Here is a 16,662-nt window from a genome sequence, read left to right as displayed (position 1 = left end):
TTGTACTGAGTCACCTGATGATAGGTCTAAGAGATTATTCTTCTCAAAACTAGTTTTCATTAGTGAGTAATTTGACGTTTTGGTAAATGTACCTTCCAAATTTGCCATCTTAGACAAATCACATATTTAGTAGTCAGTAAAGGTTTAAAAATGTATTTTGATTAAACTGTACCTTAGTAAAGTTTTTTAAAAATGTAAGGGTAAACATTTTATCCTCGTGTATCTTGGAAGGAAGGAACAGCTGACTCATCATGCCATTTTCACTGATTTGTGTTTTTCTTCTTTCTTCTTGTTTTGGCAGAACAAAAGCCCTTGTCTTAGAACTGTTGGCAGCCGTTTGTCTTGTCAGAGGCGGGCATGAAATCATTTTATCAGCATTTGATAACTTTAAAGAGGTAGGCTACACTACAGTTTTCATAAGAATACTCACACATCTTACATTTGGACATCTTTGAACAGAATTACTTACTTTTTCATTTATTCTAGGTCCTAAGGAATTTAATAGTTAATTTCTAAGATGTCACTGAGAGGAATGTAATGAACTTAGTCTAAATTTGGTATCTTACTTCTAGGATAAGTTAAAAATAATTGCAGTACTCTTTTTTTGTTGTTGTTTTTGTTTTAATTTTTATGTTTTTAGAGAGCATGGAATAATCCAGTTTGAAAACCGGTTTTGTTACATGTATGTGGTTTTCATTAGGGTTGATATTGACACTTGATCATCCACCGTGCACATTTTATGAACTCTTTCATCATAGTTATTTTTGCTGGATGCTATGAAAAACCTGGCAAATACTGGCACTGATTCTGGCAGTGTGTAAACTTAAGTGGGCTTGTCACAGACAAACAATAATGCAACAGATGAGCATGGTTGAAAACGGAGACTGACCACAGAAAAGGAGGGATTACACATAGATAATATGACACCGAGGATCCTGCCCCAATGTATCAAAACATCACCACCTAGATAGTAGCTGCCTTCCCATAGGGGTAGTGGGCAGTGTTGTAGGACCAAGAAGAGTACCTGTTTGTTCCCCTGCTATATGCCTGACATCAGAGGCTACTTTGAGGTGAGAAATTACAAAGTAGTCCTTAGAGAACAGTTGGAAGCCCAGGTTACAGTAGGACCCTTCGCCAAGTTGTACGTTATGCTAGCAGTCCCATTTAATTCCAAATGCTTTTGGATTAAGACCCAAGCTGGATTAAAATCCAGGTCACAGAGGGACTGTTTTCTCTCCTCTTTCCTGAAAGGTCCTGAACTAGAAACTCTGATAGTATTTATTGAGAACCTACTGTATACCGGGGCTGTAGCAGCTACATGCATGGCATCATTTGGTTCTATAAGAACATCTTTCAGACAAATATTAATATCTTGATTTTAGAGAAATTGAAGTATATAGTTTACCTGTGGTCACATAGCTAGATAAGTGACAGAGCCAGGAACAGGACTTGGTGCTCCTGATCCTGAACTTCCTTGAAATGTGATGAAGTTGTGGCCTTATTGTGTGTGAATCTCTTGAAGGAAATAAGGGAAATACTGAATGAGACAGGACTTCGGAGCTATTTCCCCTGCCTCCTACCTCCTTAATTGGACTTACTGCCCAGCTGCCAAATGTTATAGACACCGGCCTGTGAGCCTCTGCATAGGCTGGGAAGCTTCAAAGATGTGAACAGGGCAGACACTCCTCTTGCTCCTTTATTTGCATTCCCTCCTTACTCCTAGTCCATTCTTTAAGATTTTCATATTATCCATTTTGTAAATGCCAGCTGTGGAGACAACCAAATATTATCTTTTTTTTTTTCTTTCTATTGAGCCCCAGAGATAGTGAAAAAATATCCAGGTTCCAAGAGAATGAAGAAGAATAATAGTGAATCTTTAAATTCATATTCTGGCTTCCAAGACAAATAGATTTTAGAGACAAGAATGCATGGATGCTTGTCTGTGAATGTTTTTATATATCATGTATAAATATATAAATTTTACATTTATAAATAAGGAAGTATGTTTGGGTGGATGGGTTTAATATGAAAGAGAAACAGTATGTGCTGCTTATATAACGCCCAAATCTTTATCATTAGGTCATATTTGAAAATATTGCATGCTGAGCACTTTTCACATTGGAAACATTTACTATATAGTTATCAGTGGCCCTGGTTACAATGACTCATATTGTAACAGGAATCTGATTATACTGCAGGTCAGATTATATCCTAAAGATATATTTGTATAGAACAAGAATAAAAGCCAGGAATTCATGAGATGAATGATAATATTTTTTTCTCCTAGGTAAGATAGAGTACCTTTCTTATGCATAGTAGGCCCACAGATACTTGCAGAATTGAGTTTTAACTCTTTGGTGTCAGACTTATATATGCTTTAGCTATTTGGGGTGTAGTATGTGCTTAATTGAAGAAAAATGTAATCCTAAGTCTAATAGCTGGACAATAGTAATGAGAACTAAATTACTTTTGACATTGAATTTTCAGAGCTTTAACCACAACTGGCCTCATTTCTGTAATTAATTAGGAGTGATGGTAGGTCTTCAGGTACTGTCCTTGGCATAGGCATTTGCATCTGATAGAAGGTGATAGCAGTGGGCTAGGGGAGGTCCTCAAATGCTAGTGGGACCCCAACCCCTGCTGGTGTCTAGGCGCTTGACATCCTCACCAGAATGAATTCAAGTATGAGTTAGAAAATAGTGAAAGTGCAGAGATTTATTGCAAAGCAAAAAGTACACACTCAAGAAAGGGGAGTGTGGGCATGCTTGAGAGAGTCACACAAGGTGGTTTGGGGCTGCTACCTTTATGGATTTCTTTAACCAAGGGATGGAATATTCACGGAGATTCCTGGAAGAAGCTGGAGACTTCTCAGAACTATGGTGCTACCCATTTTTACCTCAAATAAGGATGTTCTGGAACTGTCATGGTGCTGGTGGGTATATGATTGAATATGTGAATGAGCATAGAATAAGGTCCTAGGAGAAACCTGGATCAAATCCAGCACCATGTTGGACCCAGTTTGTCTTTGCCAGCTTGGCCCACACCCTGTTTTTCAGGGTCTTATCAACCCCAAGCTTCTGCAGCTATTTCAGCAGTTTTCTTTTGCTTAGTCATATGAAACTGCTGCTTAGAATTTTTTATTCTGCTGCAAACATCCTGCATTATTCTTGTCTCAAAACAATATAGACAGACCAAGCAAATGGATTATTATCCTAATAGCCATGGGAATGAAGACAAGGTAGCAACATGCCCCCGACAAACTTAGTTGTTATAGATAGGTCAGAAGAGCCTCAACCGATTTATCCAATCTTGAGGTGCAAAAGGTGTTATTCTGTGTTGATCTTGTTTTCTAAAACATGCAATACCACTCACAGCTCAAAGTCTCTTAAATCCCTTCCTCTTTTTTCCTGTCTTTGTGTGAGTGAATTTTTTTTTCGCATCATACTAAAGTGAATTCTTTAACCTCTTTAACCGAAATGTCATCGGAATCTTCTGGTTTTATAATAATATTCATTATTGTATTCTGGCAAGCCTGTGCAGATAGGGTTTTGTTCAGTAAATAATTCCTTTTGAGCCACATATGGCAGAGAGAGTACCATACCAGGTACCAGGATACCAGGAAGGAGGACCAAAGAAGAGTCTTTGCCTTCAAGAAGATTGTTTTTAAAGCTTTTTATCTTTTTTAGTAAGTTGGGATTCCATTCATCTGCCTAAGAAGGATGAAAGGATTATCTTTGTTTTTATTGGCAGGAATGAGGGGTGGAATAGGGGAGTTCAACATCTATTTTTTACAAATAAAGTAATATGCTTTAGAGTAGCCAGACCCTTTGGGCTTTGATCGCTGTTAGAGCATAGCCAAGCGTACTAACACAATATGGAACCAGATGCTAGAAAGAAATTTAAAAGGCCATGTATCTTAAGTAGTTTATGTAGCAGGATTTTTCCCCCTCTACCTCTTGAGCCAACAAATCCATTCTATCTAATTTGACCACCATTAATTAATTAGTTCAGATGTACATTAAAGGAAGTTATTATTTAGCCGTTGCAAGATTTTTATATATGATTACATCATTTTCTCATGTTTTGATGAATATTTAGAATCCCAATCTTATATTTTTTTCCCTAAAAAATCTTGCTACAAATCTTGTAATAGTTGACGTGCATGTTTTAGGAAGGCAGGGAGCACCTTTAGTTTAATGGTATGTGATGGTGGCAAGAATGTTAACCCAAAGCTTTGCTTATGGTGGGGATGGGATTGGGGTCTAAGCCTGATGTCACTGAGCAAACACATACATGGCTTCAATGTACATGATGACAAATGAGTCTTAATTACATGAATACAGATAGTAAGCTTATACTGTGCGTGGTTTGTGACATGCCTGAAAACATGAGTGTATTGAGTAGATGAAGACTAAATCATTAATAGTCAACCATTGCGCTCCTTGAATTCTTTTTTCCTTAAAAAAATTTTTTTAAGGGGATTAACACATCTGGTTTTGTGTTGAAATATCTCTTAATGAAAATTTGTGGTCTTGAAATAAGGACCAGCGTGAGAACAAGGAGTCATCTGTTTTTTCTTATTGGCTAATTTATTAATAGTCTCGTGGAAGGACATATGACCATCTTCCCTAAATTGATTCTTTCTTAGTTGTGTGGCAGTGTATATTTTTGAGCCCCGAGACTACCAAACAGAAAAAAATACATTTGGAAGTAAAGGCCACCCTTTGGATATTTATATTAGTTCAGAGTCTTCTTTGCAAGAAGCAGAAACTGACTCTAACACATAGAGGAGAGGGTTGATCGAAAAGATGTTGAGAAAAGCACAGACTTGACAAGGAACCCGGAGAACCAGGCTTGGAAAATGGGCAGGCATTCCTAAAATGTGGCTATACTCTGGCTCTGCCTTTGAAGCTGCGCCACCAGAAATACCATTTGGGGTTCTGGTCATGCTTTTTCTTCTCTTCCAAATGACATGGACCATAGCTAGCAATCTGCTGGCTCATAAAACTCTATCTACTGGTTAAGGACCTCAACCAGTCCCCGCTTCAGATTTCTAAACACCACACTTCATCTCATTTCCCAGGGGAACCTTGAAGTCTTCAACCTAGCTCTTGCTCTCAACTTTTTCTTAGTCTTTTAACTTTTTCCATTGTATTCTTTGATATATTTGAGAAAATGGCTTGCTTTTAAAAAGTGTCTCCAAAGGTTTGGCAAAAAAAATGCTTCCTTTTGAAGTCAAAGAGGAAAAGTACTGAGGCCCTGTAGACTCTACAGTGGGACAGCCACTATGACACGAGTAATAAAATCCTCTGAGGGCTTTGAGGCACCAGCTCTCCCAGGCTGCTGGGAGGTGCGCCTGGAATTCATCAGGATTTCGGATCAATTATAACTGTGTTCTCATCTGCTTCTGTAATGACAGCATCTGGCTTTAGCGAAAAAGCCTGAGTTTGGTTATTAAAGGTTCAACTCCCTCCCTCTTTTGACCTTCCAGTATAGAAAGATGGAGCCTTGTTGAATGAGTCACTCAAGGCCACCAGCACTCTTGTGCACAGCACTCTTGGCAGTAGTTGTTCTTTTTTTCTGCCTGTTGCTAGAAGGCTTCCTAAGAAAGCTGATGTGTGGTTTAGCTACTGGGCATCTGAAGGCACTCGTGCTACACATTATTAAGTTGATTTAAGAAAGCCTGTCAAGTTTTATTTATAGTGGACCAAATTGGGCAGGAAGGAGAGTGAAGATTTTGGTGTGCTTCCAGCATCCCTCTGAGTTTAATCCCATCTAATCTAACCTCTCAAGCATTTGAGGGTATAGGATTGTAAATCTAGCATGAGACCATCCAGATAACTTCCTAAGTGGTAAAGTAAGAGTACTCACATTTTTTAGTCTCTCATTGAACTATAAGCAATGTATTCTCTCAAATCTCAAACTGTGGGAGCCACAGCCCTAGAGTGTGTATGTATTTTGCGGTATCAGGCCAGAATTAGGTTGACCTAATTCACCAAGATTCTTCTTGGCTGGTCCTCCTCTTTAGCATTAGGAAGCAAAGCCCTAGTCTTAATGTGGTGTTAATGCTGCTGAGTAACTTTTTTTGTCTGTTTATCAACTGTTGCAATTTTTTGCTGTGGATACGAAAGCACCCCACACTTCATTTTATTAGGCTCCTGGCTTCTGTGGGTCAGGAAGCCAGGCTGGCATGGCAGGGATTGTCTCTTCTTTGTTGTGTCTGGGGCCTCATCAGGGAAGATCTGATTGACTGGGGATGCCAGTCCATCTGGAGGCTCTTTCACCCACATATCTAGTTTTTGAGCTATGATACCTCTCAAGGGCTGGGCCCAGCTGGGACTATCAACCAGAGAGCCTCCATGTAGAACTCGACGTGGCTTGGGCTTCTCACAGCATAGCGTCTGGCTTCTGAGAGAGAGTGCCTCAGGAAGGAGCATCTGAAGAGCCACCATTCAAAGAGCCAGAGGCTGCTGAGTGTCTTCTGAGCTGGTCTTAGAAGCTGTACAGTGTCACTTCTGCCATGTTATCTGGATTCCCAGTGAGGCCCTGAGCCCAACCCGGATGCAAGGGGAAGGCAATGCCTTCTCTTCTTCATGATTGGAGCATCGGGTTACTGTGCAGAACATGTGGGGTGGGAGAGAGAGCTGTGGGCTCATGCCATCATAGTCTGTATACCTCAGTAAGTCTCGTACCTCAGTAACTGTATGAGATTTACCAAAATGTTTATTGTTATTTGTCTTTCATTTTCTCCCTCTTCTTTACTCAATCCAATACTTGGTTTTTCCTTTTGATTGAAAACTTTATAAACTTTTTGATTGGAGATAAAAAAGATAGTTATTAATTCTTTCACGTGAATCTACTATGGGCAAATGATATTGTGAGAGCCTTCCGTAGAGAAGGGAGCCATTTTCATAGGATGTCCAAGTTTATTTTCTGGTAATGAACTAGTTATTTCTTTACCATTAGTGTCTTTAACATCTGGTTAAGGGAACGAAGGCTGGTATCCTCCTGATCGTTAAGGGATGAGTCATACTAACTTACTGAAAAAAATGTGAGTGCCCTCTATGTGTCAGAAACATTGATAAATAGTGGAATATGAAAATGAATCAGACATATGCCCTACCTTTAAAAGAGAGCCTCCCAGGCTAGTTGAGGAAGCAGATAACTACTTCGACAGTTGTAATACCAGGCTTTATAAAGGTAATTGCAGGGTGTTCTGCAAAGAAGAGGAACAGCTGACCAAGACAAAGTAGGGCTGGAGGCAGATGGGGAAAGAGCTCTCAAGGAGGCTCCTTATATATAGGAGAGGGTGCCTGAGCAGAGTTTAGGGTGAACAAGGTTAACCAGGTGTATTCCTTTCGTATTGCTGCTGTAACAAATGACTACAAACTTAGTGGCTTAAAACAACACCAGTTTATTATTCTACAGTTCTGTAGACCAGAAGAATAAAATGAGTGTATAGGCTCCAGGAGAGATTTCATTTCCTTGGCCTTGTCAGCTTCCAGAGGCCACTTAGATTCTTTGGCTTCCAGCCCCTTCCTCCAGCTTTAAAGCCAGCGACATAGCATCTTGTCTCTGTCTCGCTGCTTCTATTGACACATTGCCTTTTCTCTCTGACTTCTCTGGCCTTCTTCCTTTGAGGACCCTTGTGATGACATTGGGCCCATCCATAATAATCTAAGACAGTCTCCTCTCCTGAAGTCCCTTAATTTGATCATACCTTTGCAGATATCATGATACCTTTGCAGATATGATCAAACTAAGGAACTTCAGATGGGGAGATTATCTTTTTACTGTATGAGGCAACATAGTCAACGGGAATAGGAATTAGCATGTGGACATCCTGGCGGGTAGGAGGCACACATCATTCAGCCTGTCACACCAGACAAAAAGGAGTGAGGATGTCATTTTATACCAAGAAGGTAGTGTTTTAATAAAGCTTCGAGAACTTTAGTTTGCCCCGAATCTCCAGTTTTAAAGGGATTAGGGCATGGAAAGAGAAAAATTGGGATAGGAAATTAAAGGCAGATCAGAAAAGGCCCCCTTGCTTATCCCAGGCTCTTCATAGTGCCACACAGCCTAAAGGGAGCAAATATGCTCCCCAGTCACATTGGCTGTTTAGATTGACTCTGTTAATAAAGAATTTGCTCGTATGTTTTGCTCTGAAAATCAATTAACAGTGGGCTCAGCATGCAGTTGCTTTGATAGAGCAGGGTGTGTTTGGGGTCTGAGATTTGTTTCAGAAATCTTACCATTCATATTTCTCATTTCTTGGGCCCCTTTCTCCACCGAGAGTCATCTGCTTCATCAGCTGCCGTATTCATTCACTTATCACGTCTTCAGGACTGCCCTTTTTTGGTGGTCCTGGGGAGCTTAAAAAAAAAAAAAAAGAGGAAGTACAGCAGGGTAACAGTGCCCAGAGCCAGACCAGATTATCACATTATCTGTTGTACAAATGTAGAGATGCTTTGCTTCACAACTTGACTTTAATTAGACCCCTTCTGCTCCACGCAAGCCTGAGTACAATTTTATACAATAGGGAACCTCATCCTCTATTTTAAATGTAGCAGCCACTTAAAAAAAAAAAAAAAAACAAACAGGGTGTTAGGGTGTTGCTGCTGTGTTATTTCTATTGCTATAAAAATGCCGCTTCTAAAATGCATACCCTTTTCCAACTATAAAAGTTGGCATATGTGCCCTTATTTCATATTCTTGGAAGATAACGAGGAGAACCCCAAGAGAAAGCAGTGAGAGCTGAGTGTTATTTTAAACCCTGCAGAATTTGAGACAGAGACTGGTACTGTTCCCTAAACATGAGCTTTCACTTGGTAAGTATTTCTTTGACATTTTGATATTGTCTGGTTTAAGGTACATAAGGACAGTATGAAGCACTCTGCTGTGAGCTGATCAGAAAATCGGAGTCAAAACTGTGACAGCTTTGGCAATATCACCAACTCTAAAAAGCATTTGAATGGAAGTTTTCAGTCTCCGGGCAGGATTTGGTTGCCATTCTGGCATTTATTTCGTGAAAGGCCTATTTAAGGATCTTCTTGGTTTGCTCTTCCTGTGTAAAGGAGCTACTTCCCTGCTGTTTTACTCCCTCACTCCTGGACCTCCCGGGCTCAAGTGATCCTCCCACCTCAGCCTCCTGAGTAGCTGGGACTACAGGTGTGTACCACCACACCTGGCTTTATATATATATATATATATATATATATATATATATAATTTCTTGTGGAGACAAGATCTTGCTATGTTGCCCAGGCTCATTTCGATTTTGAACTCCTGGCCTTAAGCAGTCCTCCTACCTTGACCTCTCAGAGTTCTAGGATTACAAGTGTGAGCCACCATGTCTGGCCTTCTAGCTGCTTTTTAAAGTAGTTTTATATTAAGTAAAAATAAAAATTATTGTTTTTATTTGTCAAGGAATTCTTGATTATAGCTTATTTTGGCAGTTATTTAGTCCAGTACTAAGCCCTACACACAGGGTTATATTAACCATCTTATTAAATAATCATGTATGGCTTACACCTGTAATCCCAGCACTTTGGGAGGCCAAGGCGGGCAGATCACCTGAGGTCAGTAGTTCGAGACCAGCGTGGCCAAGATGGTGAAACCCTGTCTCTACTAAAAATACAAAAAATTAGCCGGGTGGCATGTGCCTGTAGTCCCAGCTACTTGGTAAGCTGAGGCAGGAGAATCGCTTGAACCTGGGAGGCAGAAGTTGCAGTGAGTCGAGATCGCACCACTGCATTCCAGCCTAGGTGACAGAGTAAGACTCTGTCTTAAAAACAAACAAACAAACAAACAAACACCCGTAGGTTCAACTACAGCTGTTCAAATAGTTATGAAGTGCTGGATATGGTTAACCAGGAAGAAGGATAAGATAAATCATATATAAATAATATATATGTGTATCTGTGTGTATGCATGCTTGTCTGTATATTTGTATATGTATATTAAATATATGTGTGTGTATAATATGAATAAGTGTAAAGACATATGTGTGCACAGTAATAAGCCCTAAAAGGAAGCAAATGAGAGGATTTGGAGTGGCACTGGGACAACTCTTGTGTGTGTGTTTATTTCTGTTGCTTGGACTGTTTGGTAAGTAATAATCCCTCACATGGCTAGACTATCCCTCTTGTGCAGAGTTAGATTTTCCCTCTGGTAACTTTTTTTTTTTTTTTTTTTTGAGACAGCGTCTCACTCTGTCGCGCAGGCTGGGTTGCAGTGGCGCGATCTCAGCTCACTGCAACCTCCACCTCCCGGGTTCAAGCGATTCTCCTGCCTCAGCTCCTGAGTAGCTGGGACTACAGGCGAGTGCCACCATGCCTGGCTAATTTTTTTGTATTTTTAGTAGAGATGGGGTTTCACCATATTGGCCAGACTGGTCTCGAACTCCTGACCTCATGATCTGCCCACCTTGGCCTCCCAAAGTGCTAGGATTACAGGCGTGAGCCACTGTGCCCGGCCTCCCTCTGGTAATATTTTATATGGCTAGATTTGTCTTTTCTAAAGATGCTCAGTTATCTTTTGTGTAACATCTCTCTAAACTACCACCTGTTCTTCAAAACTGTGAAACAGAATCAGAACTGTTTGGAATTGCCATCAGACTGTTGAACAAATATACTTTTTACAATGACCCCGTTACAGAGTAAGGGGAGTTCGTTAGAAAATAAAAGGTTTCAGGCCAGGCGTGATGGCTCATGCTGGTAATCCCAGCACCCTGGGACACCAAGGTGGAAGGATTGCCATAGCCTGGGAGTTCACAACTAGCATGAGCAACATGGTAAGACCCTGCCTCTACAGAAAATACAAAAATCAGCCAGGCATGGTGGTGCACGCTTATGGTCCCAGGTACTCAGGAGGCTGAAGCCAGAGGATTGCTTGGGTCCAGGGAGTCAAGACTGCGGTGAGCCGTGATCACACCACTGCACTCCAGCCTGGGTGACACAGCGAGAACCTGTCTCTAAAGAAAAGATAAGGCAGCCAGGCGCGGTGGCTCACGCCTGTAACCCCAGCACTTTGGGAGGCTGAGGCAGGTGATCACAGGGTCTGGAGTTAGAGACCATCCTGGCCAACATGGTGAAACCCCTTCTCTACTAAAAATACAAAAAATAAGCCGAGCGTGGTGGCGCGTGCCTGTAGTCTCAGCTACTCGGGAGGCTGAGGCAGGAGAATCGCTTGAACCCGGGAGGCAGAGGTTGCAGTGAGCCTAGATCGTGCCACTGCACTCCAGCCTGGTGGCAGAGCGAGACTTTGTAAAAAAAAAAAAAAAAAAAGAAAAAGAAAAAAAAGAAAAAGATAACTCATTTCTGTGCCACAGAAGTTTGTATTGCCTTGAGAAGGGCAGGACTGACTTTAATAGGTATTTAGTTGAGGACCAAATATACACTCAGGTCAACACTAAGAGGACAGTAATTTAAAACTTTAAGAATTGTGCATGTATTTATATTTTTATACCTAAGTATAATTTAAACCAAAACATTAGGTGTTACTGACAATGAATGTGTGTATTGAGCTCGACTCTCTATGTGAGTCAAGTTCAAATTTCATTTGAAATTTAAACTCTTGTAAAACATAAGCACGTTTTTTATTTATGTGGAGTCTCTCGTCAATAAGGGCTTTGTTTGTTGGTTTCTTTCAAACCAGCAATTCTCTTCAGAAAGAAAGCATGAGCAGAGTTCATGAATCAATTCCGTTTTCTTCTTTATTGTAAACATTAGTGTATTTATGTCATGTACATAAAAAGGCATATACATATGCAGAAATAGTAAGGCTACTATTAGTTAATTTTCTATTTAATAAAAAATTTATTGTTTGTTTATTTTTTCCTTAGTGCTGGCAGACTAGTATATATTATTTTGTTGATTCTCAGATACACCATCTGAGGGAGGAACACAGAGGGAGAGCTCAGAGCAAATGGGCCTACTGACGTCTCTAGTAAATGGCAACTCTGGGATTTTTACACAGATCCATTTAACTCAGAGTTCATATACAGCCTTACATTAACATGTCTCACATTCCAGGCACTTTCCACACATGTTCTTATATTGTCCTCAATTTTCCACCGAAAAGCAAACCTAATGGGAATGGTTAGAGATTGGATAGATTATTGGGGTGTTTAAAATTACTGGTAAAATTCAGAACAGACCATGCTGTTTGTACAGGGCCCAGTGGGAGAAGTGGGTAGGTCCTGAGCAGGGTGATCAGGAAGGGAAGAGACCTGATTTGATGGAGAGAATTCTGGGAGCAGAGAGATTGGCATGAAATCTGTCTCAAAGGCAGCATAAGTCAGAATATATTTGTTCTTTAACCAGGAAAAATATCTGACCGGGGTCCATGTTACAGAATAAAACATGGCAAGAGGCAAGCATGAATGAGGTTCTGAGGAAACGGTGGAGAGACTGGAAACCTGTGATTAAAAAAAAACAAAAAAAACAACAAAAAAAACCCACCTCAACTAGAAGATAGATACAAATAGGAGGGAAAAAAGAGAAAGGGAAGAAATTCATAGTTGCCTAATACTTTACAGTTTAGAAAATGCTATATATATATTGCATTTGATTCTGTGGAAATCTGCAAAAAGCCTTTTATGTAATCTGGTTAAAACTTTAGGAGTATTGTGTAGCTCTGCAGAAAATACAGTAGAGGGGAGAGATGCTGGAGTCTGGAAGACAGGTGGTTCAATTGTCAAATGACTGAGCCCTGGACCCAGTTTGTGGCCATGGCAATGAATATGCAGCCAAAAAATGAAAGAAAAGGCAACAAGAGATAGGGTGATCCACCGAATATGAGAATGGACACAAGAGGAGAATAAGAATCTGTTCAAATAATATACACTTAATGAAGCAGAAAGTAGCCCAACTATAGTGAACAAATACAATCTGGGGATTTCTTTTTCCAGGCAAAGAAAATAAAACTTTTTTTTTTTTTAATTTTTTTTTTTTTAGTGAGGGTGTAATGCCCAAGGTCAGATTCTTAGCTGTGCAGTGAAGGTAATGAATGAGAGAACAAGTTTAAACAGAGGTGACTAGGGAAAGAGGGAGAGAGAGAGAGAGAGAGAGAGAGTGTGTGTGTGTGTGTGTGCGTGTGAGAGAGAGAGCGCCAAATAGGGATTGTGACTAAGTAACTAAGGAGGAAAACTCCCCCACAGGGACCCCAGTCCAGAAGGAAAAGAGTGAAGAGACAAGGTTAGAATGGGCTAGAAGGATGCTCAGAAGAGACCAGCACAGTACAAAGGGGAAGATGGTCAAGAGGATGAGAGGATTCCTGGTGGGTCTGGTATATTGTGATGTAAGTTTTTGCTTTAGGTGAGAAGTTAGTCAAGTGGTTTTTATATCTCTTCCAAGTCTACAATTTTATGATTGTATATAAAACTTTGTGTACACATGCCTGTATATGTAACATGTATTTTGTGTACATATTCAAAAAGTTCCCTCTAAGAAAGATTAAGTGCTTCTTTGACTGCAGATATGAAAACAAGGTACCTAGATAATAAAATGATAGGTGCTTTCATTTTTCAAACAAGAACAAAAACTGACATGTCTGAGGCCAGTTGGCAGGATTGCAACAATCCTAAAAGAGATCACTATGACTAGACAGTCTTGTGACTTCGGACCTAAGTTCCCTTTTATGACTACCTGGAAGGTGGCTGCATCAATCCCTTGGCTCAAGTTTCATTTTAAAAATCTGCCGTGTGTCTAAGGACCTCGCTGTTTCCCTAGACTGAGAGTGAGCTGGCTGTGCTGGCCATGCTGTTAGTACCACCGCACGAGGTACTGTTGAGGACTTGTCTGCGGAGGAAGCATCCCTGGCTTGTGTAGCTTTTGAAAGATGGAGCTTTTGAGTCTTGATTTAAGCTTTTCATTTCCCAGCTCCCCTGTCCTACCCCAAACTTATGCCTACTGCAGCTCAACAGCCATTCTTTATTCCTTTCAACACAGTGGTGTGTGTGGCTACTGCCCAGCTCTTTAGTTCTGTGTATCAGTCTGCCAAGAATATCTAGTCAGACTCGGTTTTCATTCACAATTGACTGAAACACACTCACTAGAAGAAAATAGCCCAGTGGTTCCTACTTATGGTCCACCAGTCACTGTCAGTCACCCCTCATCTTGCAGTTGAGCTCTCTGACAAGATGTTCCCCGCAAACTCTGCGTCACAGGGGAGTGGAAATGGCCCGTCATGGTAACATGAGCTATAGGCTCTGTGTTGTTTTGGCAGTTTGGTTTTGGCAGTGGAAAATGAGGGCTCCTTCCCTGCCAGTAACTGTACTAGCAACACATGTGATATCCCAGATTTACTGGTTCACCACCAAGAACAACACTGAATTTTTCATTTCATTTCAACTATTTTCCAGGAATAGGTGTAAAATTAGTAAATGGTGCTTTTTATGTGGAACATGTCAAGAACATGTTTAGCACATTGGTAAAAGATAATGATCATTTTGTTCCTTGTGTATTTGTTCATGATTGATTGATTTGATTGTTGTTGTTTTTGAGGCAGAGTCTTGCTCTTGTCACCTAGGCTGGAGTGCAGTGGCACAATCTCGGCTCACTGCAACCGCCACGTCCCCAGTTCAGGCAGTTCTCGTGCCTCAGGCCCCTGAGTAGTTGGGACTACAGACACGCCACCACACCCAGCTAATTTTTGTAATTTTAGTAGAGACGGGGTTTTGCCATGTTGGCCAGGCTGGTCTCGAACTCCTGACCTCAAGTGATCTGCCTGCCTTGGCCTCCCAAAGTGCTGAGATTACAGGCATGAGCCACCACGCCCGGCCCATGATTGTTTGATATTATGGTGTCAGGCGTCCCAGACAAATTTGTTTACTTGGGTGGATTCATTCAGTATGAATTTCTGAACTTTGAGGAATGTGTGTTCTATATATATATATTTTTTCCCATGTGGAGGAGATCTCTTTCTGTCCCTTTCCCATATTCTCGCTTCAAATCTAACATTCACCTGGCTTTGGTAAAAGAATAACTTCTAAGTACCCTAAAACCTAAAGTATAATTAAAAAAAAAAAAAAAAGAATAACTTCTAGCCTTATAATGAGTCTACATGTGACAGAGTGGGTACACCCCAGAGATAATCAGAGAACAGTTAGGGGCTGCTTCCATCCAACCTGATAAGTACCAGGGATTGTACCTGGCCTTATTAAACAGAAGAATTGCAAGGAAGTCTTTTTTTTTTTCTTTTTAGACCAAGTCTTGCTCTGCTGCCCAATCTGGAGTGTAGTGGCACCATCTCGGCTCACTGCAGTCTCCTCCTCCCAGGTTTAAGCGATTCTCCTGCCTCTGCCTCCAGAACGGCTGGGATTATAGGCACATGCCACAACGCCTGGCTAATTTTTGTATTTTTAGTAGAGATGGGGATTTGCCATATTGGCCAGGCTGGTCTTGAACTCCTGACCTCAAGTGATCTGCCCACCTTGGTCTCCCAAAGTGCTGAAATTACAGGCATGAGCCACTGCGCCCGGCTCTTTTTTTTCTACCTTGGAAAATGGTGGAGGGCTCCTTTCTATATGAAGACACTATTGGTCTCTGTGTGATGTGGCTTCATTTTTATGCAGAGGTGGTACATTTAGTAGTTCTTTGTATGGTATGGTTGATTCCCAAACAATCTTGCAAGGAATTTTACTGTTAGTTATCCATTTATTTGCTTCTTTAGATTTTAGGTTTAAGAATTCATCATCTTTATAGAAATAGAGGCTATTCTGTAATCCAGTAGTTTCCAACTTTTGGCCCCGGAGCCCTTTTTATACTCTTAAAAATCACTGAGGTCCCTAAAGAGCTTTTGTTTATGCAAGTTATATGTTGATATTTTCCATATTAGAAATTACAACAAAATTTCAGGCCAGGCATGGTGGCTCACATTTGTAATCTCAGCACTTAAGGAGATTGACTCGTAGCAGATAGCTGCATTCTTAGATCTGCTTCTGCGTTTAGTCACTTCTGCTGTTGTTTTTGTTGAAGTAGATGAAGAAAATCTAGCCTCACACAGATATGTAGATGAAATAGAATTATGTCACCAGCATTTTCAGATAATAGTGGACGTTCTTCTTTGATACTATACAAACACTAGACAAGTAATAATTTCTTAAAGGTTAGTTACAAAGTAGAATCCGAAATCGTATCGATGAGCTTTTTCCATACTGTTGCATTAAAATCTATTTGCCTATATTGCACCTTGAATGAATTTATAAACTTGTAACAACATTCAGTGATCATTTGGAAAATAATGGTACACTGAGTTATCTAGATCTTCTAATAATTGGCACATTTCCTAATGTACCATTTTAACAAGTCACATGCATTGTTTTTACCTCCAATCTCATTAGAAAATTCTTTAAATACTGGGAAGCAGTCAGACTCTTGGTGGTGGGTACAGTTTTCATGTGTTTGAAAGCTTAATTTTTATCATTGATAACAAATATTGTCAGCTGTTATCTTTAAATTAGAAGGTGCACTTTGTTCATTTTCAAGAAAATACCTGCCAAGTGCATAAGTCTGAATCTGTCAGTCATGCTTTCAAGTAAGAACAAAGAGTGGCTGGTTCATCTTGCAACTGAAATAATCACAGAAATGCTTTTTCCTGAAGACAACCATACTTCAATATGCGGCAGAAATGCTTTATGCAGACTCCTCATTTCATCGTCTA

At 40.4% G+C, this 16,662-nt stretch overlaps 1 protein-coding gene across 10 annotated transcripts in view; it reads left to right on the top strand.

Moving 5' to 3' along the window:
- The window catches only part of FMNL2 (formin like 2), a 328,925-nt gene that overhangs the window by 259,446 nt on the left and 52,817 nt on the right, over positions 1-16,662 (top strand). For all 10 annotated transcript variants that reach the window (XR_004370380.2, XM_032755709.2, XM_032755713.2 and 7 more), the window contains exon 9: positions 302-395. Coding sequence is in view for 9 of the 10 variants with exons in the window: in XM_032755709.2 (XP_032611600.1) it covers positions 302-395 (94 nt within the window). In the remaining variant the exon portion in view is untranslated. The remainder of the gene's footprint in view (positions 1-301; positions 396-16,662) is intronic.

This window comes from Hylobates moloch, unplaced genomic scaffold (assembly GCF_009828535.3).
Source record: "Hylobates moloch isolate HMO894 unplaced genomic scaffold, HMol_V3 SCAFFOLD_1, whole genome shotgun sequence".
In the NCBI taxonomy this organism is placed as follows: domain Eukaryota; kingdom Metazoa; phylum Chordata; class Mammalia; order Primates; family Hylobatidae; genus Hylobates; species Hylobates moloch.
The sequence above is the reverse complement of the archived record's forward strand: the minus strand, read 5'-3'. Positions and strand labels throughout refer to the sequence as shown.